Source organism: Rhynchophorus ferrugineus, unplaced genomic scaffold (genome assembly GCF_030347505.1).
Source record: "Rhynchophorus ferrugineus isolate W39M unplaced genomic scaffold, kcgeb_rfMv2 rfM3, whole genome shotgun sequence".
In the NCBI taxonomy this organism is placed as follows: Eukaryota; Metazoa; Arthropoda; class Insecta; order Coleoptera; family Curculionidae; genus Rhynchophorus; species Rhynchophorus ferrugineus.
Genome location: NW_027472582.1, coordinates 17,019,310 through 17,043,857, shown reverse-complemented (window position 1 = coordinate 17,043,857; position 24,548 = coordinate 17,019,310). Strand labels below are relative to the sequence as shown.

The window sequence follows — 24,548 nt, the reverse complement described above, 5'->3', positions numbered from 1 at the left end:
GTAGCTTATAATTAAAATGTACAATAGATGTCAACAATGTCTTGTTGTGAGTAATGCATTTGTTCATATAGCAATAAGGAATACTCAAGAAACATCCAGGAAAGTACTTAATCTTGATGCATTTATTCATTACCTCGCTATGCAATATAAACCTAGTTACTGTTACTCACCAGAGTTTTAGCTCTGCACATGCTTTTTCTGAAAAACAATAAGGTGTCATTGGGCTTAATTTTTCCTGGAAATTTAGTGCCATCGGAAGCTCCTGAAATATCGCCACATGGGCTGTCCCATTGCGGAATTTTCGTGTCTCCGTTATATGTGTCGATGAGACCGATGTTTGACAGACCGAGTTTCGTGCCAGTGTAGACTGTTTCGAAGTCCCCTCGAAATTCATACATCTGAAAGTTATCTAAATTAGTTATTTCAATTTAGCACACTTAAGTGGAGTTGTACACACACTTGACATACTATATATATATATATATATATATATATATATATATATATATATATATATATAAGCGCACACATATAAAAATAAACTAAGGAAATATATGAATGAGAATTTAAAAATATAATGTTTAGAGCAAATTAACTGCATCATATAATTTAAAAAGTTGAAATGTTATGGAAATGGAAATATTTAGACAAAAGTTGTAAATTGAATTAGTACGTGTTTCAAAAGATAAGTACCTTTTTAAGAATATTAAAGAATAATATTTTCAGTGACAAAAATTCACCTAAGAAATCACATTTTTATGTTCAATCATTTAAGCATAAAAATATAATACCACATCAATGACCTTCGGTCACACCAATCAATCATGGCCTGCAATAATCTGTGTAGATAAATCTAGGTTTTGAACTATGTGTTGCTAATTTTCCAAGTATAATTATTTTATAGCAAGGAGAACATATATTGGCTCAAGAAGAGTTAAGTTTTCAATAGAAATTTATAATACGCGAAGTCGTAGAAATAAGAATTTATAAAATATTATAATTGTATACAAAAGTGTAGCTCCAGAACCATAATATTGCGGTTTCGAAAAATGTATTAAATGGTCTTCAAGTAAATAATTGACGAAAACACCAACCCTGCTCGAGTTAAACCGGAGTTCAGGAATTTTGGATAATATTCAACCAGAACAGTCATAAAGTCATTGAAGTTCGCGTTATTCCGAAGAAATGGTTCTACTATTAGGCCACGCGTTACATTTGTGACTCTCTATGATGACCATTTCAGTCACATCAGTCGTCATTATCATCCTCATCAATTGACATCAGCTACCGCTGGCGCTACTTTTCCAATCAGTCTCTTCATTCATTCGTTTCTTAATTTTTTTTCAAATCACCTTGATTCATATTACTTTTGGAGCTGCCCTGCTGCGTCTTCCATCCAAAAGACACAAAAGTATGTGAGTAATTCATTGTCCTTTCATTCAACAGGCATGACAAATATTTCAATCTGTGTCTCTAGAGTTGTTTTTTTTAATTGCATACTGATTGCTGGATCTAACCTTAATCTAAAACTCTAATACGATTTCGAAGAGGGACATGTAGAATTTGCTACAAGAATAATTAAATCTTTTAAATACTTTAAGATTACTGTTGTCAGAGCATAAAAATGTCCATGTTTTGAAGCTATGTAAATAGCTGGAATTTAGACCTGACTTCTTCTTCATTCTTCTTCTACAAGCATCATATTTCGGAAGAGGAAGTTGAGCATCCTATTGAAAAATAGATCTTTTTTCAAATACATTAGGTGAACATGTTCAAAGGCGCCCAATATGATGGACAGTATTTACAGTTGGAGGCAGTACTTTCCACATTTAATAAGTTCCTCTATAACTCTTTAAATGACGTCAATAGCAAGGCTGGATAAGATTCATTTTTTTAAATTATCTTGATTCATGTTACTTTTGGAGTTGCCCTGCTCGTCTTCCATTCAAAAGACACAAAAGTATGTGAGTAATTCATTGTCCTTTCATTCAACAGGCAGTATTTACTAACTATTTCAATCTGTGTCTCTAGAGTTGTTTTATTAATTGATTTCGAAGAGAGACATGTAGAATTTGCTGCAAGAATTATTAAATCTTTTAAATACTTGAAGCAGTTGACAAGTTGCTTGAGTATAAAAATGTCCAAGTTTCGAAGCTATACAGAGGATTGACAAAATAAACATTCGAAATAGCTGGAATTTAGACTTGACTTCTTCCTCATTCTTCTTCTACATGCATCATATTTCGGAAGAGGAAGCTGAGCGTGTTCAAAAGCGCCCAATATGATGGACAGTATTTACAGTTGAAGGCAGTACTTTTACATCTAATAAGTTCCTCCATACCTCTTTGAATGACATCAGTAACAAGGCTGGATAAGATAAGATGTCTTTTGAGGAAAAAATAAGGTGGTTGTAGTTAATAAATGCAAAACAAACATTCAAATTATTTGTTAAAAATGTTTGGTTTATTAAATACTTTTTTAAAATGAATTAATACACAAGCAAAGCGAGTACGGCATTAATACACTAGGGATTAATACAAAGTATTTCCCAAATTAAACCAAATAAAATAATCTACTTAAGGTAAAGTTAAGAATACACTCATACACTAAACAAGTTCGTGTGGTTTGGTTCGCTTTAATCTTCTGATTTCCTGCGTGTTGTCCAGTCCAGCTGTATTGCTTCCATATTGCTGTTGTATGTGATTTAGCAATCTTATTTCATGTTTTAAGGCGAAATATTGGACCACTTCGTGTAACTGTTTGATTCCGAGGTCATCGTGCAGCTCTTCGTTGGTTCATTGTTAATTAATCGTAAAATTTTGTTTTGGGTGCCTTGGATTACTAGTTGGTTTGGTGTTTTAGTGCAACTTTATGACTGACAGATAATCCAATATCTTTGATTTTAGGTTAAGTTGAGAGTATCTTCCGACTAACCAGTACAGTTGCTTTACTTTTAGTCTAATCTACTCTGCTTTTTGTCTAACATGATGTTTCCAATTTAACTCACCATGGAAAAATATTTCGAGGCATTTAGATGATTCTGCTTGAGAAATCGGGCATCTGTCAAATGATATAATTAGGTTCTTGTTATTTCGCCCAAACGCAAAATTAACATGGACAGATTCGGAGCTATTAAGCTGTATTTTCCAGTCTCTAGTCCATTTGTAAATCTTGTTAACCGTTACTTGTACTTTTTACACAGCTCCAAGTACTGTTTTTTTTGTTGTTGGGAGATCCTTTTGTTGGTTACCAGCAGTATATAGTAGATATAGGAGTAGTCCCAAGGCACTAATCTGTGGAACTTCAGCTCAAATAGGTTTAGTTGTTGAAAACGTCTCTTTATGTGACACTCTAAATTTTCTTTCAAAAATATATGATTTCAGAAGTCGATGTAATTCCGCGGTAACAATTTGCTCATTTTGTAGATTAATCCCAAATGCCATACCCAGTCAAAATCTTGTGAGAAGCCCAGGAATATTGCAGGACAGTATTTAAGTGTTACAACCGCTGTTACTCTGTTCACCTGGTCGATTGTCGAGTGGTGATTTCGAAATCCAATCTGGAAATCTGGTATTTCTATAAATTGTTTAATACGTTTTAACAGCAGTTTCTCAAATAACTTGGATACCGCAAGTAATATCCAACTTGTTTTGTCGGTCTGTCAGGTTTATTATATTTGACTCATATATTTAAAACAATCCTCTTGCATACATACACGAATGTCTAATTGTGTGAAATATTTTGTTGGTGCAATTTATAAACTGGACTGATAATTCTGGTATCTAATAAATAGTTTTGCATTGCATAACATTTCTTTAGAATTTGTTAGTCGACTTCTATCCAATCAATTACTAACAGACAAAATATTTATTTTTAATACAGGTTACATTAATGACTTTTCAAGGCTTCGTTCTGGTTTAATAACATTAAATAGGACTATATAGAGTGTCCCAAAAATCACACGAGAAATTTGATAGATACAGGCCTTGCAATTAATTATTGTGATTTTGATTCTATTAATGAAATATACTATACTTCGTGCAAAATTTCATTTTTCATTTCTTTTATCAGATTCATGAATTATCTTGAGTTATTCGCTATTAGGTTTTCTTTATTACATAAAGGGCATATGCGTTGATTAACATGATTTTAATATGTTTGCCGAAGAGACTTTCACAGTATTATATAAAGCTAAGTAGCGGAAAAATGTTTATCGCAAAGAAAATTCTGTATGTTGTTTTGTATGATATAATCATCGATAATTAAATAGGAATTGAAATATTCTGCACATGAACAATGTGCAATTAATATTGGAGCCTCAAGTGTTACATGAAAAATTGTTGTGTAACAGTGGTAATTTGACATATTTCTATTTTAATTATGTCTATGTATGAAGTTTGAAAACAAATTTGGGGTTTAACAAAGGTTCCGTAGTCTATTTTGAGTCATTTAAAAGTGATAAATTTGATTTTTATCAGAGGGAACGATTGGGATAGCCGATAAAGTTCAGCATTGTAGGGAAGGAAGAGTTACTTGATCCAAATTTGTACCAAACCCTTTCAAAATTATCTTAATCTTTGGAAATCTGGTCAGTCGACTGTCCTTTACTAAAAAATTAATTGACTTCATTACAAATTGAAACCCAGGAATATACATCTGTTATATAAGATATTGTGTATTTTGGTGGAATTAGAAGAGTGTGATCTTTTATGGACTGTTGAAATCAAATCAAATAATAATAATAATACCCACTACAATTGGGATGATGATAAATGGGGAACATTTTTGAGGACTTTTCATTCATTAGAACCAAAATAAAACAACTATACTGGTTAGTCGGAAGATACTCTCAACTTGATCTAAAATCAAAGAGATTGATCTATAAGACAATTATAAAGCCAATTTGAACCTATGGGGTGTAAATATGGGGTTGCACTAAAAATTCAAATCAACTAATCATACAACGTTTTCAAAACAAGGTTCTTCGATTGATTACTAATGCCTATCGCTACGTAACCAACGAAGAACTGCACGATGATCTGGCAATCAAATGGATTTGCGAAGTTATCCAAGATTTCGCCTTGAAACACGAAAGAAGATACTAACGTGGAAGCAATACAACTACCGGACAGCGCGCAGGGTGTCAGGAGAGTGAAGCGAACAAAACCATACGAACTTATATAAAGCGTATACCTTTACATATTGAATGTAATATATATTGATGTATTGTCTCGCACTCGTCTTGCTTGTGAATTAATCCAAGTACATAGACGAAGTAGTAATAAATTAATTGTAAATTAAGATTGTACTAAGCGTATCTAATAAAGATGTTATAAAAAAAATGGTTGATAATATTATGTTTTGTTTAAAAGTTTTTATCGTTAAGAATTTATTACTTACTCGATCTATTAATCCAAGTTTGTCAAAGTATATCCAGGATGGCATGAACGTGTTACCCAAATCCATCAAAGCGTTTTTATACCCGAACATGAATTCCCTCGCAGTCATCTGAACCAACGGTGCCGACCTAGTTTGTCTGATGATGAGGTTCAATCCTAACCGCGTAATGAAGCTCTTTTTCGACACAACATCAGCTATACTCTGCAATAAAAGAAATAATTTTAATTAGCCCAGCATTATGAAGAAGCAAAGCATTCTATATAGCGTTTATGCATTTTCCAGGTGAATACAATGTCATCATAGGTACTCTTTTAAATTATGATTCTACGTGCGAAAAATTAATGATTACGTTTGGAAACCATAATGTAACAACTTTTTTATAACTGCAATTTAGCACAATTTGTTATCTGAATATAAATTGATGTTTTTGCAACCTTTTCCACGGAGGTCTAGAGAATTTCGTGAAGTTTTTTTTTCATAATTTGAAATAATTATACTATATTAATATTTAAATGCCCCATTGCCCTAATTAGTTATTTAATTACTATAGTTTTTCTCACGTTTTTGTGTTATTAAAATCTTACGTGTGTTTTAATCAGCGATATGTATTTGTCATAATTCGAAGTATTATTTTACTACTCTTAGTAGTTCCACAATCTGCCCAGAGGGTAATAAGTATTTGTTATATTTATATTATATATACGTGGCATGTAGAAAATCAATTCATTAAGTGATGTCCTGTACAAAATACTACTTTAATTTAATTATTATGATATATGTCTTATTTTAAAGCTTATTTTAAAGCCTATATATATGCCCAATAATCAGGTCGGTTAGTGTTAAATATTTTAGTTAGCTGATTAGCGAGTACATTGGGATGCACTGACACTCTTTCGAAGTACTTCACACAAACACCTAGATTTATATCCTTTATTGATTCTAGAGGAATATTGCGTTGTATCACTTCAATTGAAACATGGTACGGAGCATCGACAATGGCACACATCACTTTATTTTGGATCCATTGTATGATGGATGTATTAAACTTGCCATAGTTTGATTCCATATGAACAAATAGGCTTGAGTATAGATTCATTCATTAATATCTTGTTATCTAATGATGACTTGGATTTGTGCCCGATAAGCCAATACATTTGATAGAGTTTAAGTCCAAGTTGTTTCCGTTTGGCGAGTATGTGATTCTTCCAATTTAGGTGTCGATCTAGGTGCATACCAAGATATTTAGCATCCTCTGCTTGTAGTAGTTTGCAATTATTAATATAGACTTGTGGACATGTTCTTCTATGGAACGCAAAAGTTATATGACTGGATTTGGTTTCGTTGGCTTTTATAGAAGTATTAATATAAACATCTGTTAAAGAATCCAACCTAACTTTTAAATTTGATGGTTTTGACTGGTCATGGTTCAAAATTGCATTCTCGATATTTTTATTACTTTTTTTTGTTTGAATAATTCTGCTGCAGAAGATGATTCAACTTTTAAAAGCGTTTAGTGGCGGTTTTAAATTGATGAATTATCTGTTTTAATGATACAAAAGTAGTGATATTGTAATGATAAAGAGTATTAGCTTGTAGACGAAAACAGAGTTCTTTGGCTTATTGTGATTGGCGATGAAAAATGGGTCTACTACAATTACAAGAACAAAAAGTCGTGGTTTCTGCTCATCCATCCTCATTGACACAGAAGCATGACCATTCACGACGAAATACTTCAAGTTTTGCATATGGTAGATATGTAGGAATTAAACTGTTACTTCAGTTATATACTGACGTTAATTGAACGAATCGAACGACGTATTGTTGTAAAAGGGATCTGAAACAAAACTATCCTGGTGCGTGAGAATGTTCAGCACAGAACTTTCTATCGTATTTATTCAAAGCATATTCGATTTAACATGGCTAGTACACGATTTAAAAATGCCGAAGAAGTACAAAAAAGGATCGATGACTTGATCGTCATGATATATGGGAAAAATTAATCAGGATAGATGCAAGTACTTAATGCTTATATTTATTTAATAATTCGTTCCTTTCAACATAGTTATTCGCTGAATTATTAATTGGTAATGAGTTGATTAGTAACCTTTGAAGGATCTCTTAGTTACACGCTCAATATTATCAAAATACCACTTTTATTTTGGACAATTTCATTACAGCTACCTTTGAACCTTATTTAATCATCCTGATTTTATCAAGTGCTGGATTAGCAAGTATAAGAAGGGTGCTACCAATATAATTTTGAGGGTTGATTAGTATTTGACATTTGGATTGTGTTACAATGGGATGAAATGGTGATGTGATCTCTAGAATCAAAGGCATAAACCGAATGAACGTTTTCAAAGCTTTTTTTTATAACTTGAGATGGGAGATATTTTACTCTATGTCGAAATTAACTATTACTGATAATTAAATTATTTAAGAAAATTAATATATAAAGGGTTTTATGACATTTGCTAATATGGTGATTCATCGACAAATTTCTTTCAGGAATTTCCTTTACCGACAGACAAATGTCAAGGTAATTTTTAATATTTTCAGACTACTTTGGATATTAATAATAATGTTTATTTACCTATATTTAGCATCACTCTAATATTTAAACAATATATGAAAAACTATTTATCTTCTGTAATGTTGATTTTGTATGATGCGACATTATTGTTGTAATTCCCTATGACGATGGTGGATTTTGATATTATTCGATGAAATCCGAAATATCGATAAACAAATAAAAGTTATTTATAAATCCGATTGTTTAATGCATAAGTTAAGGACAAAATTCAGGGTTAATAATCTAATATCCGCTTAATTTAAATGATTTAATATGGCGTGAAAGAATTAGAATGAAATGAAACTTTTAGCAAATTTTGTGAATGCAATGAAAAATAAATAGTAAAAGGTTAAAAACGTAAACCATAAGTGTTGTTTGCCTGCTGATAAATGAGTTTAGTTTGAATCATTGCTGAAATAAAAAAATTCGTTTAAACAGTTGGAGTAATTATTATTATTATTATTACTAATATTTTTTAAATAGAATCGAAATAACTTGATTGAAATATATTTTATTTCCTGGTGACATAGAAAATTTTATCAGTTTGGGTTTAACAGCCAATATTCCGTAATTTATCGGGTATATAGATATTATTAATAAAGCCTACCAAAAGAGAATAGTGTGCTCAGCTATATGTTTGGACGTAGTGCAAGCATTTGGCGCAAGTCTCCCATAAAGAACTCATGTATACACTCTGACATCATGTTAGACAAAAAGCAAACACATTAGAACCAAAATAAAACAACTATACTGGTTAGTCGGAAGATACTCTCAACTTGATCTAAAATTAAATAAATTGATTTATCAGACAATAATAAAGCCAATTTGGACCTAGGGGGTGCAAATATGGGGCTGCACTAAACATTCAAATCAACTAGCCATCCAACGTTGTTAAAACAAAATTCTTCGATTAATTACCAATACCTATCGCAACCAACGAAGAACTACTCGATGACCTGGAAATCAAATGGATTTGCGAAGTTATCCAAGATTTCGTCTTGAAACACGAAAGAAGATTACTAAATCATATTAACGTGGAAGCAATACAACTACTGGACAACCTGCAGGATATCAGAAGATTGAAGCGAACCAAACCATACGAACTTATATAAAGTGTATACCTTTAGTGTAAACTATAGCTTAAGTTATTATAATTTTATAATTGAGGAATACATATTTTATGTATTTATGTATTTACCTCGCACTCGTCTTGCTTGTGAATTAATCCAAGTACAAATGAAATGTAGTAATAAATTAATTTACAATTCAAATAAAATATTACCGAAGCAATACGTTGAACTCTTAAAAACCTATATCTCTGTCATTATTATTATTTCATTCCGAATGAGGTATCTTCAAAACATGATTTTTGAACGTTTCAATTGCTTCTTCGCGCTATGAAAATCGTTGACCACGCAGTTTATTCTTCACGGATGGGAACAAAAAGAAGTAATTGGGTGCTACATCAGGGTTGTACGACGGATGACCCATCAATTCGATGTTTTGAGTGCTCAAATAGTCTCTTGTTTGAGCTGATGTATGAGAGCTCGCATTGTCATGATGAAGAACAATCCGGCGTCTCTTGTTTGTTTTCCTTATTTCACCGAATACTTTTGGCAAATAAATGGTTGTGTACCAATCAGAATTTACTGTTCTACGATCCTCTAGAGGCACTGTTGCGATATGACTAGTTTCACGAAGAAAGAGGCCACCATTTTCTTTGAAGTGCTTTGACTGCTGCTTACTTTCGGGTTCATACGAATATATCCATGATTTGTCACCTGCCAGGATTTTACAAACGTCTTTCGAAACACCGCGATTGAATTTCTTACGTATTTCTTTGCACTAATCGACACGAGCCTTTTTTGAGCGATTGCCAAATGGGTTGGAATCCAACGCGAACATAACTATCCCACAGCTGAGTGTTAATGTAAAATCGCATATATGCTTTTGGAACTAATGCTTAGGGATACCTCAATCTCACAATAGGTGACATGACGATCTTGCTTAATCATTTCGTACACAACATCGGTGTTTTCTGGCACCACAGCCGATTTTACACTAAACCAGCGATATACGGTGGTTTTTGCGGAGCTTCATTGCCAAAAGTCAAATTATGTTGATTGATGCACTCCTGTTGTGATAATCCACGTCGAAAATCGTAAAAAATCATCGCACGAAAATGTTGAAGATTCAGTTCCATTTTTTGCCGAGACGAAACTTTCAACTGAATATAAAATAAACAAGTAGCGTCTGTGTGACAAAATGTTCTGAGTACGTTTATCGTCAAAGATGTCAAACTTTACGATGGAATAGGCACCAGATGAACTCATATGACAACAGTGTTGCCAATTCCCGAAATATAAATAGCGACCCTCGTAAGAAGAAGTCTATTCAACAATGAAAGGAACGGACGCAGGTGTACTGCAACGCAGTGTTTTGGGTCCTGTTCTTTATCTACTCTGTACTTGTGACATAATACAAATAGAAAATGCTACTATTGCTACATTTGCTGATTATACTGCTATACTTGCTATTGAAGACAATAGCGAGGAAGCACATCACAGGAAACTACAACACGCAAGTAATAATATAAATAAGTGGAGCCAGAGCTGGGAAATAAAGATCAACGACCATAAATCAGTACATATTGATTTCACCTATAACTGTTTATATCTATATCAATAAATATGGATAATACTATTATCCCATACAGTAACAATGCCTTGGCATGAATTATGACGTAAAACTTCATTGGAAGCAACATATTAAAAAGAAAACAACAGAAATTGGTATGTAAAAAATATATTGGTTATTTGGAGGGAAATATAAATTTCGTATACAATAAGTTGCTGCTATACAAGCAGATACTAAAACCCATATGGGTCTGTGGAACTCAGCCCTGGGGCGCCACTAACATTTATTTTATTTTGTTAGAGACTCATTAAGGACCAATTGGTCTTTCTAGAGAAGTGCCTAGTTTTAAGCTATTTCAGAGAATCATTGTGAGTGAATTGGCAACAACTAGTAATAATATATTAATTAAAAATACTGATGGGACATTAGAATAGTTTTGAATAATTACCAAATATGATAACATTTACTGATCATTAAGTATTTGTTAATTTGGACACTGACAGTTAAAATTAATTTACAGCGGTAATGTATATGTAAATATTTACCTATGTACTCTATTATGGCAGATTACTATTTTCATTGTATAATTAGCAATTTATAATTACAAGATACTAGTAAACATAATGAAACAATTACCTACAGCGCATCACTAAGAATAAACACATAAAATAGCCTTTTTCTAGAATAGGCAGTTGTTAAAGTTATTGTACATCACTGATCACTTAAAATGTACCTACCTGTTAATTTTTTACTTCAATGGCCTTGTACATTCAATTATGGTTCAATTTAACTAAAACTAACATTATGTAGGCATATTGAGTGATGGACATTTTTCTTAACGATTAGTTTTGCATTACTCTCAGGAATACTATAATGTTGTAAATAGTTATTGGCTTCCAGTAATACTCAGAAAATATTAAGTATTATTATTTCTTGAAACCAATAGTGAGAATGTAGTTAAATGCACTTTTCTTTATTTTACATATATGATCAAAAGTAATGAAAACAAATTCCGATAAAATTATTTTCTTCCTTATTTCTTGACAAATAATAAGAAATAATTAAATATTTTGAAACATCATTTTTAGTAACGCTGTATTCATATTTCGGTATTTAACGAAACTGTTATTATTACACGCGTGCATGTATTTTGATCAGTTAGATAATCTTGTCTAACTGTTAAAATCGCTTGTTTTAATAGTTCTCTATATAAAATAACAGTTTTCCATTTATTATTATTGAGTAATTCAGTGTATTGCATTTCCGGTTTTGCTTTCAACGATTTAAAAGTGGTAATTTTAATGTGAATGATAAAGAACGACGAGGAGGACCAAAAAAGTTCAAAAACAACTATTTGCAAGAGTTATTGGATGAAAACCCAGCATAACTTTCAAAAAACTCTTAGCAGATTCCGCAAGCTAATTGGCAGATATATTCCTAGCCTCCCATATTAAAGGGACCTATATCCCATTATTACAACTAAAATAAATAATCTTATTCAATTGGAATGGGACTTGCATTAAGCAAGATCTTTTTAACATTGCCCACTGAAAGGTATAAACAGGTCCTGTTGAATTACTCTTACATACTGATCTTATGACTGGCGATATTCCTTCTTTATGTCATCATTGTCAATAGTAAATATCATATGAAGCTTTAAGGTCTATTCGACATACCCAGAAATCACAGAGCTCTCTTTACTACAAACCACATCAATAAACTTTTCAATTATCTACATGACCTCGATAAACATTATATTCTTTTTAATCCATTTTATTTAATATTTAATTTTATTTTAGAGAAATCCGACTATTTTATGGTAGCTTGGTAACCTGAAGATTATATTGTATCTATTGTTTTTGTCTGAACATATTAATATATTATATAGTATGAACTATATTTTTACATAATTATTTATTTTATATCTGCTTTCATATTATAATATCTATATTTTGTCTATATTTATATATGTTTAAACTGTGTTACATATCTTATATTTTAATTTTAATATTTATTTATATTTTATCTCATTTTATATTTTGATTGGTTATTGTTTTATATATATATTAGTGTTTTTATTGTATATACACCTCACAGATCGTCATTTTGCTGTAAAACGGGGGAAGTGAGGGACATACCGAATTACATGCAATATGTTCAGGAGTTCCGCAAGATAGTGGTCTGGGTTCAATAGTACTAATCTTCTGTACACAGCCGACCTACTTACAACAAAAATAACCATTGTGGCAACATACGCAGACGACACAGCAGTCTTAGCTTCTCATGAAGATCCACTATTATAACTTTTATGCCCCGTAAAAGAACATGTCTACCAGTCTATATCAATAATTGTCAACTACCGCAAGCAGAGGATGCTATATGCTCGTATGTACTTAGATCGACGCCTAACTTGGAAGAAGCGCGTACTCGCCATACGGAAACAACTTGGACTTAAACTCTACCAAATATATTGGCTTATCGCCTGCAAATCCAAGTTATTAGATAACAAGATATTTTTGTATAAAAGTACTCTAGCCTATTTGGTCATATGAAATGCAACTATGAGAAACAGCTAGCGAGTGTAATATATCCATCATACAACGGTTCCAAAATAAAGTGTTGCGTGCCATTGTCGATGTTCGGTACTATGTTTCAAATGAAGTGATAAAATGCGATATTCCTCTAGAACATAATATATAACGAGAATTGCAAACTTTGAATTACAAATCTATCACTTAATGAAGTAATTTTCTACATGCCATGTATATATAATATAAAATTCATATAATATAAACATTAAAAATTCTTATTGCCCTCTGAGCAGATTGTGGAATAATAAAAATTAGCCCAGTAAGTATAATTTAAAATATATATCAGAGCCCCAATTAAATAAATATATGTTTATAGCTTACTATAATTACTATAATTAAAAAAAACGGCAGAATTCTCTGCAGAATCTGAGCATTTCTCACATTTTGGCAACCTATAATACGTCGTACTATCTTAAATGTATTTGACTCTCGGCCGGTAAATTTCACCAATTATCCAACGATTATGTCATTTCGACGACGTTACGTCATAATCTTACGACCAATGTTACCGGTGTAAGTTCTGCGTTTCTTCTTTTGTAATGCAATTTCCGATATCGAAAAGTGTACTCGCGTGCAGTAACTGTGAAAGTCGATTCTCTAAGATTCGACCTCAAATCGAAGCGACGTTTTCAATCTCGTACAGGGTAAACGGGTCCGAATGTTAGGAAAATCATAATAGCCGCCAGGAGCAGCGGTCAGCTTAGACTGTGTCGAAATGAGGAAGAAAACAACAGATGAAGGCCTTACGGGTTATGAATAAATATTTTTTTGATTATTGTTGCTCAAATTATTTAGTCAAATTATGGATGTGATCTTACCAAACCAATGACACCTGTTCAGTTATCGAACGTAAGACATAAATCGAACGATTTAATGTATTCGGATCCTGCTAGCACAAATAAGTTCAAGGATAAACTGAAATATATGTAAAACGTAAAATATCATTTCACTATGAATCATGTTATTTGTAGTGTTATTTTTTATGACAAACTAACAATGCTAAATAAGTGAAATAAAACAAAATAGTTTGTTTCTGAATACAAAAAGTATTTCTACAGAATAGAAATAAATTACTCCACCATATTTTTAACATATATAGACCTATATATTAACTTTAAAGGATTTTTGCTTAAATTTGAAGCTTTATAATGAAATATCGGTAGAATCTATTTTATTCGGAGTATTGTAGCCGGTGTTGTAGTAATCACAAGGAGCAATGTCTGGAAAATATGGCGGGTGAAGTACCACTTCCCATTTTAATGTTTCCAACTGTATTTTCATAGGTTTTGTGATCGAGTGTTGTCATGCTGAAGAATAACATTATTGTGCTTTTACTCATATTATGGTTGTTTTTGTGTAGTACTTCGTTCAAAAGCACCGCTTGTAATTGGTAGTGACCCTTATTGATGGTTTCAATAGGTTTCAGAAGCTCATTATAAACCTCACCAAGATATATACCAAATATAGAGCACCAACTTGGAGCCACAGACATTCGGCTTCACCATTGATTTTGATGCGTGACCGGGTGATTTTTTCGTTGAAATAGTATTTTACACATGACCAAGTGCCTTTAAATGTCTATTGACTTCACTTTCTTTCCAAGCTTTCGGATCACTTCTATATTTTTAAAGTGTTTGGAAATGGTTTCTTCTGTTATACTCCTAACAATTCTGCATAATCTTCTTTCATTTTAGATGGATTATTATCGAGTAATACCTTCAAATCCTCATATTCAAGTTGTTTGTCTTTGGTGTCAAAATCACCATATTTAAAACGTCGAAACCAGAATTTATATGTTGAAATCGATGCAGATCATAAGCTTCACAGATCATTCGATGACCTTTAGCCGCCTTTTTCGTCAAATTGAAGTAAACAAATAAAACTTTCTGCAAATGCGATTTATTCGGTGCAAATTCAGACATATTCAATGTATTGGAAATGACTTCGACGAAATGACAGATACTGAAAAGTGAATCCTGTCACTGGGGAGTCAAAATGAAGTTGGTTACAAATGTACCCGACCTCCTAGAATAGTCACTTCGAAATTTGGCATTTTTAGCGCAGCAATAAACTATTTTATAAAAGATGCCAAACAACAGTATAGTTGTCGAACAGTGATATTTTACACTCAATAATACAAAGAACCAAAATACCAGACCTCGTTTCCTTTTATTTAAAATACAGTTAACATTTCCAAAAAATATTTGTTATATAACTTTGATGTTTTATGGGTAATAAAATGTCTGTCAGTTAAACGTATTTCTACCAGATTTGGCAATGCAGCAGCGGTTCGCGTAACACTTTTGATTTAGTTTTGTAATAACGTTCACATTTTGTAGCATGTTTCATTTGAGATTAGTCGGCATCAGAAGTTGGGATTTCTTGAAATGTTTTTTTGTGCAATACTTAGCGATTGCATCAGTAAATTAATGCCATACTATAATTGGGCGTAGAAAAAGGCGTTGTTAATTAATTATTTTGAAATTGAATTGTTTCGAATGTTTTTGGGGTTATATTATAGCAAACTAGATATAATTTAAGAATATGTAGAAAGGATAATGAAAAATGGTGAAAATAAATTAAGTTGTAAAAATAAACAGATGTTAAAAATATTTTTAAAATTTTAATTGATAATATTTGCAAAAAAAAATATTTAAGTGGAGTTTTGAAAAAAATTATATTAAACAATGTATTACTTACCAAAAGAGCTATATTGGGTAAAATTAATAAGTCATCTTCTTTTCTTCCTTCAGAAAGTTCGGGTTGCCATTCCAGTGGATGGTTTGGATTTGTTGTCAAAGTTCCATTATCATTGAATGTTACGTTCTCATGGGACATATGTTCCCTATATAAAAAATAGTTATTTATTAACTTGTCAATTTAATGTTATTTGGAATAGTGTCTAATAATAAATAATGAGTTATTTTACAAGAATGGTCGATATATAACATAAGTATTTTTACTGTTATATAATAATTTACTGTTACATAAATATATGAAATGTTTTAAATATTTTTTGTTATAATATTTGCATGTTAATAGAATTCACTAATTAATCTTATTCCTTTTTTTAAAAGTTAGTACGTGAAGGATGTACACCTCCGTCTCGCTTATACTATCATTGGAAAATATAAGCACATATAAAATTAACTGGTCCAAGTAATTATCTCCGTCTTTGCCTCTCTCATAACTTATATAGGAAAGGGTTCGTGCATCTTTGTCTGACATCACCAAATGAATAAAACAGTCGAACCGTGCATTTGACTGAAAATAGTAATTACTATATATTGTTATATATTACAATATATTACTATATATTGCCATATATATTACTATAATTACTATATATAACATACTAGCGAGTGAAAATAGTAATTACTATTTTCAGTCGCTAGTTTTTTGACTATCGACTGTTTCGACTGTTTTTAGCCGATAGTTAAAATAAACTAAAAAAATAAAATAGTTACATTACCGATGAGATTTTAACATTTGTTAATGAATCTCAATAATTTCAATGAAATTAAAAACTATATTAAATATTAGTAGATTTATAACGAATCCTTTCCAGTAAGAAATAAAATTATATAACAATTATTATCACACTGCAGTCAATGCATAATTTTGCAGTACTTTCACCCGAGTTTACTTAAAACAATTTTCTCCATGGACTGCTGTTATTGAAAAATATGTGCTTAAGATAGTGATAAAAGTGAATAAATGTTACTTCCTTGCTTTTTATACCACCAGTGTATAATATAATCGTTGTTATATCACATTAAATAAGACTTGACCTAAATTTGTTTTCCATCGTAATCAATCATAATTATTCGGAAACATTAACGAGCGAAACCGTGAAACCCTAATGGTATTTACGATTTTTTTACCTATTTATTATTATACGTTTGAAAACAAAGTGCATTTTATTACAGCATAATAATGCAATAAAATTAGAGTTGTATTTTGAGCGTAAATAGTTGAAAGTGAAAATTTTAATTGACATAATAAATATATAAAAGAAACAATTTGGATTATTCTCGAAGTTTGAACCTAATTTCCTAACAGTAATTATCTGTTTAAAAGATATTTTATATTATTTTATCTTTTTACAAATAATTAAAATTCCATGTAAACACTTTAACTAATATATTTGATAGATTATTTGTTAATGAATTAACTCACATCTGATTCTTTATTAAATGGTTTTAATTTGCGTTTGTGTTAATTAATGAGTAATTAAGTGTTTTTTTGAATAATATTTTATATAATAATTATGAATTAATATTAATAATATATAATAATGATATATTAGCATTATTAATTAACAATTATGGCATAATTTGTATAATTATTATAAAAACAATGACACAACTATTATTGATAAATTATTATTAATGCATTACTTTGTACTTAACATATATTAATAATATTATTATATGTCTATGTATATTTGGAAATATTTTACTTAGTACTTTCATATTTCCAACATATGAAAATTAAAATCTGTCAGTCTTTGAGTATATCTCTATATAAAGATTTATTTAAAATAGTTAATAAACATCCAACAATAACCTAACTTGTACAAGATTAAAAAATGACACTCTGCGATAGACTAAACAACTGATTTCTGTACGAAATTAGAGCCCTTTATGAAAATACAATTCTACCAATTTTTGTAGGAATACTGGAAATAATTTCACTACAAACTCTACACTGCTACTAAATAATGTAACATGTCAATTGAAAACTCCCCGGACTGACATATAGATGGCGCTACTAGAATTAAATCCATGTGTTTTTTAGTTAGTCCTAACCCTCAAAAGATGTGTGTATATATTTGACAGCTGTCGGATCATAAGTTTGTGAATTATAGCATTTTGAGTGAAGCAACTTTTGTTATTGTGAAAAAAAAATGGATAAAAAGGAATTTCGCGTGTTGATAAAATATTGCTTTTTGAAGGGAAAAAATACAGTTGAAGCAGAAACTTGGCTTGATGCCGAGTTTCCAGACACTGCCTCAGGAAAATCAACTATCAAGGATTCGTATGCTAAGTTTAGACGTGATGAAATAAGCATCGAAGACGGTGAACGCAGTGCACGCTCAAAAAGAGAGAGTACCGACGAAAACATTAAAAAAATCCACAAAATGATTTTTAATGACCGTAAATTAAAACTGAATGAAATAGCAGACACTCTAAAGATATCAACTGAACGTGTACATCATATCATTCACGAATATTTGGGTATGAAAAATCTCTATGTAAAGTAGGTGCCGCGCGATCTTTCTTTTGACCAAAAACAACGACGAGTTGATGATTCGGAGCACTGTCCAAGTGACTACCTTGAAGAAGATTAGACCGCATTTGAAGAAAAGTCACAAGTCAGTGAAAGAGATGGCAAAAATCCATGAATTGGGCTTCGAATTACTTCCTCATCCGCCGTATTCTATTTCCTGTTCTCAGATCTAATGAATGAAGAGGTGATAGCCGAAACTGAGGCCTATTTTGAAGCAAAGGACAAATCGTACTACAAAAATGGTATCGAAAAGTTGGAGGGTCGCTATAATTAGTGTATCACTCTTGAAGCGAATTATGTTGAATAAAAAAACTAATTTTGCCAAAAAATGTGTTTTACTATGATATGCCGGGGACTTTTCAATCGAGCTGATATATAGTGAGAATAAAGTTTTGCTAGACTTTCTTAACATCTCATTTTTTAACCCTAGGTTTGAGGGGTTCAGTAAAGTTTTGGTCTAGATTTCTTCATAACCCAATTGATTATTAGCTTATCTACTCAGTTACTTATATAATATTAGACGTTTGAATAAATCACCGATATCCTTACAGTTTCATCATCGAATACCACGTGCCCACGTCTATTCTCAACTATACGCAAGATCTTTATTTCAGAGAATAGCCCCAGAAGTAACACAAGTGATTGGCGGAGGTTCTAAAAGTGAAATGTGTTCCGTCTGGTGTGCGCGATCGGTGCCAACGCATTATGAATTATCTCTCACTCACACGGAATGAGTAAATAAGGTTGAACTTGATCTTAATTTTTCGCGAGGTCGACGGTTGAATAACCCTCGATTTTGTTCCGCGATTTCTGCTCAGGTTTTTTTCACTTTCATCGGCTAATTAAGAATATACAGACTACGAATTAATTCGAACAATAGATGAACAATGACGATGGTGTTATCCTGTATTAAAACGCATCGGGCACATTTATAACTAGTGTTGGGAACCATGGACTATCGACTGTTTAGTAATTGACTACTTTTTACTATTGACTGTTTCAGTCGTGTACTTTCAGTTACTATTTTTAGTTCTACTAGTTTCATTCGACCTATTTTTAACGTTCTGGCTCTGTCGTCCTAGCCGCCTAGATCTTGACAAAAATGTACCCAATTTATGCTTACATAGATTTATATGTAATACATATGGTTTTATGATTTTATGATGGTTTGCTTGTAAAGAAAAATATATTGTGTGTTAATATAGCAGCATTTTGGAATGATATTTTTCAAGATTGTTAATCTAATAGGGTAAAAAGATTAAAATTGTGAATGATAAATAATAAAATACTTTTGACTGTTTTATGGCAATAATAGCTAATATTTCGATTACTCTCTCGATTTTTGTTTAAAAATATTTTCGCTCAATAATAAATAAAGCATTTACATTATTTAAAAAAGCATTAGTAGTTATTGTGCGATCATTTTTAATTATGTCATGAATTACTTTTTTTTTCTATGATGACATATATCTATGTTTAATTTTTATTTAGTATTTATGGTTAATGTACATCTTTAGTTTTTAATTTTTGTTTAAGTTATATTGTATTGTACATATTTATTATAGTATATTATTTGAAAATAGCTATTAAAAATTAGAAATTAACAATTTTAACATATTAAAATACGATAAAATATTTGTGGGGTATTATTCCATTCATTAAAAGTAATTTTACTTTTAATTTTAATTGTGTGTTAATAGTATTCAGTAATTATTTTTTTGTGTTTCTTTTTTAAAGTTAATACATGAAGAAATATGTACATCTCCGTCTCGCTTATACTACCGTTGGAAAATATAAGCACATATAAAATTAAGTGCTTCTAGCAATTATCTCCGTCCTTTTCTCTCTCACAATTTATACAGGAAAGGGTTCGTAAATCTTCGTCTGACATCACGTATTAAAAGAAAAAATATCGAACCGTGAAAATAGTAATTACTATAGTCGTTAGTTTTTTGACTATCGACTGTTTCGACTGTTTTGCGACTATCGACTGTTTCGACTGTTTTCAGTCGATAGTTCCCAACGCTATTTATAACCAATTTTATGTTAAAGCCTTCAATGTGAAAGAGATATTTTTCAGTGCGTTGAACATGTTATTATTTATTTATACCGAGTAACTCGAGTTTGAGAGAAGTTTAACTGTTTCACTTCAATTTGAAGATAAGGGCAATTGAAGGTCATCGAATGCTGTGTGAAGCTTATGTCAATCATTCTTCGTCTATTTAAACGTGCGAATACTGTTTTCTACATTTCAATAGTGGTGATTTAGCAGACCGAAGACAAAGAGTGTTCTGTACCGGCAAAAACATGTGAAGATGAAGATTTGAAAGCACTACTCGATGAAATTATTAATGGGAATCGCTATAGACTACAATTGATGCGTTTGAGCATAGCATAGCATAACTGTGCGAAAAACGGTCGGAATACGAGCATAGACACAACAATGTTATTCTTCAGCATGGCCACGCTCGACCACATGTTGCAAAATTAGTGAAAACATATTTGAAATCTTTTTCTGAAAATACCAACAAATGGGTATATTCGTGGATAGTCTCAAAAATTGTTATTCTTCAGCATTACAACGCTCAACCATAAGTTGCAAAATAGGTTAAAACATTCTTGGTAATATTAAAATGGGAAAGGCTACTCCACCCGTCGTCTTCTTGCTTCGTCTGATTACTACTTGTAGGGATGTTCAGTCTTTGAGACGCATATGAGTCGTGACCTATCTGAATACCGCATTGCTTACTATTAAGATTCCAAAAAATGGATCGATTCATGGATACCCTGAAAAGATTCATCGTTCTTTCGAGATAAACTTTGTAATTCTTCTGAAAAATGGGAATGAGTAGCTGCTATGAAACACATTTATAGGCCAATATAATAAATAAATCTCATTAAATCACATAATTAAACAAGATGGTTCAAACCCGTAGAAAAAGTAGCAGTTAACAAGATCTAAAAATGGACTAGGGACTGGAAAATACAGCTTAATAGCTTCAAATCTGCCCATGTTAGCAAATGTGGATCTAATTGGGTTATTTGAAAATGTCAATCTTATCACAATTCTCAAAGGATTATATATATAGTATCCGCCATTTTCAAATTATTTTACAAAAAATTGCAAAATGAAAATAGTTATAGAGTACTCAGAAGAATAAATAATATTTTTTGACGGTATATAAAAGATATATGATATCAAGGATGTGGATTCCCTATGTTATACTGAGAGATCCTTTCTTTGAATAGTAAAATTTACATATATTTTTTTGTCTGTTCTCGTCTTTTACTTTTCATGTAAAAATTAGCTATATTTATAGGTAAAATACTTAATTTGCTAGTAAATCTAGATTATTTTAATACTTTCTAGGAAATATGACTGTATTAATTGAATTAGAATACGTTAATATTCGGAATATAATAACATATTTTTCAGTATAGCTACACATCGGAATACTCATAAAATACCACATTAGCGGCTTTGATGTCATGTCAGCAATACATCAAATAATCTTGTCGATTATTCAAAGTCATGACTCGACAAGGAATCATTACAAATTAATGAATATTCTATTAGTCCTCTAGAAATTTCTTATTTTGATTAAGTTTTCAATGTATGAAGTGGATATAGTTTCAATATTTTTTAGTTGTTATAATTCCTGGGGTTATTTAAAAGCAATACATATAAAAAGTGTGTAATATCTTACCGATATACATATGGGCCAACTTCTTGGAATTTTAACTTCTTGTCTATTCCGTTCATATACTCATCCTTATTGGTAATGTTCCATAGATAAACTTTGAGGTATAGCTCCACCGGAGGCCTCTGCCATAGGGAATAAATTTCACCTCCAGGTCCAAATACTAGTTTCTAGAAAAAAAAACTTGAATTAAATTTTAATTCAATGATATTTTTGATTATAATTTTAAATTAAATCAATTTTTCATCAATACAAATTGTTTCTTCTCAGACTTTTAATTTAGTTTTTGTTTTCATAATTTTTTTGAAGTAACTAAGTTTTGGTTTTGACATTCATCTACATAAAATAACACTTTTCCCTCGGTGTTGTTTTTTTTATATACATTTTAGGGTCTCCTTTTTGCCGATCCGGTCTTACCCAGCCTGATTACATGGAACAACTGAGATCATTTTCCTTGTCGGATTTTACATTCTTGCCTTTTTGACAATCACAATTATAAATGTATATATATATATATTGCTATATATATATATATATATATATATATATATATATATATATATATATATATGTATATATATATATATATATATATATATATATGTATATATATATATATATATATATATACATACATATATATATAAGGTCACTTGAAAAGTCCCCGGCCTACCATAGTAAAGTACCACATTTTTTTGGCAAAATTAGTTTTTTTTTATTCAACATAATTCCCTTCAAGGGTGATAAACTGATTATAGCGACCCTCCAACTTTTCGATACCGTTTTTGTAGTACGATTTTCCTTTTTTTCAAAATAGGCCTCAGTTTTGGCGATCATCTCTTCATTCGATGAAAATTTCTTCCAAGCGAGCATCCTTTTGACATGTGAGAACAAGAAAGTGTCGCTGGGGGCTAGATCTGGAAAATACGGTGGATGAGGAAGCAATTCGAAGCCCAATTCATGGATTTTTGCCATCGATTTCACTGACTTGTTACACGGTGCATTGTCTTGGTGAAGCATTACTTTCTTTTTCTTCAAATGCGGCCGTTTTTCAGCGATTTCATCCTTCAAACGGTCCAATAACGCTATGCAATCGTCGCTGTTGATGCTCCTTCCTTTTTCAAGGTAGCCAGTGAAAATTATCCCAATACGCGAAATTCCTTTTTATCCATTTTTTCTCAATAACAAAGTTGCTTCACTCAAAATACTACAATTCACAAACCAATGATCCAAAAAACATATGAATTGAATTCTAGTAATGCCATCTATGTGTCAAGCCGCGGACTTTTCAATTTCCCTGTTATTTTTGTTGGAAATCATCATTGTAGTACAGTCGAAATGGGTTAGAGTACTGAAAATGCTCTTTAACATGAAACCTAAAAGTTTCTTTCCAAAATAACTTCAAAACTTTAAAAACAGTTCTGTGGAAATCAATTTGCTCATATCTGCCTATGAGGTGTCCAGAAATATTACATGGTAGTATTTATTTTCTCCAAATAAATTTTCTGTAATTCTGGTTTATGCACTTGGTCGATTGTTGAATTATTATTTTGAAATCAAAACTGGAAATCTGGTATATCTATAAGTGTTAAACATGTTATAGCAATGGTTTCTCAAACGATCTGGTGGAACAACTTGGATAATGACAGTGTGATAGTCCTAGGGCTTGACTTATTTTGCAGGTTTCTCTTTTTTAAGTATAATTACTTGTGTCACCTTATAACATATTATAGAGAGAAGAAACCTAATATTTACACCTCAATTTGGGTTTGCTTACTCACATTCAACAATTGATTGAATAACAGTTTCATAGAATAACAGATCTAAGTATGTTCAGCTACATTCTTAGATGTAGCACAAGTCTTCGATAAGGTATGGCCTGATGGCATTGTTCTGAACTGAACGATTAAAATCTTACAATACAACCAGAATATTCAGAAATTGAAATACGAGGATGTTTACTCAATAATAAAATATGCTAAAACAGGTGTATCACACGGAAGTGTATTGGGGCCAATTGTTTACCTACTCTACACATGTGATACACTACAAATGGAAAACATGGCGATGGATACGTTTGCTGATGACTTTGCCATTTTTAGTGTCGGAAACAATAGTGAACAAGCCACATGAAAATGACAATAGGCAAGCGACAATATAAATAAATAAACGACAATATAAACAAAATAAATAAACGACAATATAAACAAAATAAATAAATAAAATAATAAAAATAATAAAATAAAAATATAAAGAAGGTTTAAGTAAGGTAAGTGCAGTTTACGTATATTCAAACCGCACAAGCACCAATAATAATAAATAATATTTCATATATCATTCCATATAGCACGAATG

General features: G+C 31.2%; 1 protein-coding gene across 3 annotated transcripts in view; it reads right to left on the bottom strand.

Moving 5' to 3' along the window:
- The window catches only part of LOC143193979 (scavenger receptor class B member 1), a 75,082-nt gene that overhangs the window by 6,471 nt on the left and 44,063 nt on the right, over positions 1-24,548 (bottom strand). For all 3 annotated transcript variants that reach the window (XM_076400487.1, XM_076400489.1, XM_076400488.1), the window contains 4 exons: positions 22,200-22,363; positions 15,901-16,045; positions 5,401-5,601; positions 171-398 (listed from right to left, as the gene is read on the bottom strand). In XM_076400487.1, the coding sequence (XP_076256602.1) occupies positions 171-398; positions 5,401-5,601; positions 15,901-16,045; positions 22,200-22,363 (738 nt within the window). The remainder of the gene's footprint in view (positions 1-170; positions 399-5,400; positions 5,602-15,900; positions 16,046-22,199; positions 22,364-24,548) is intronic.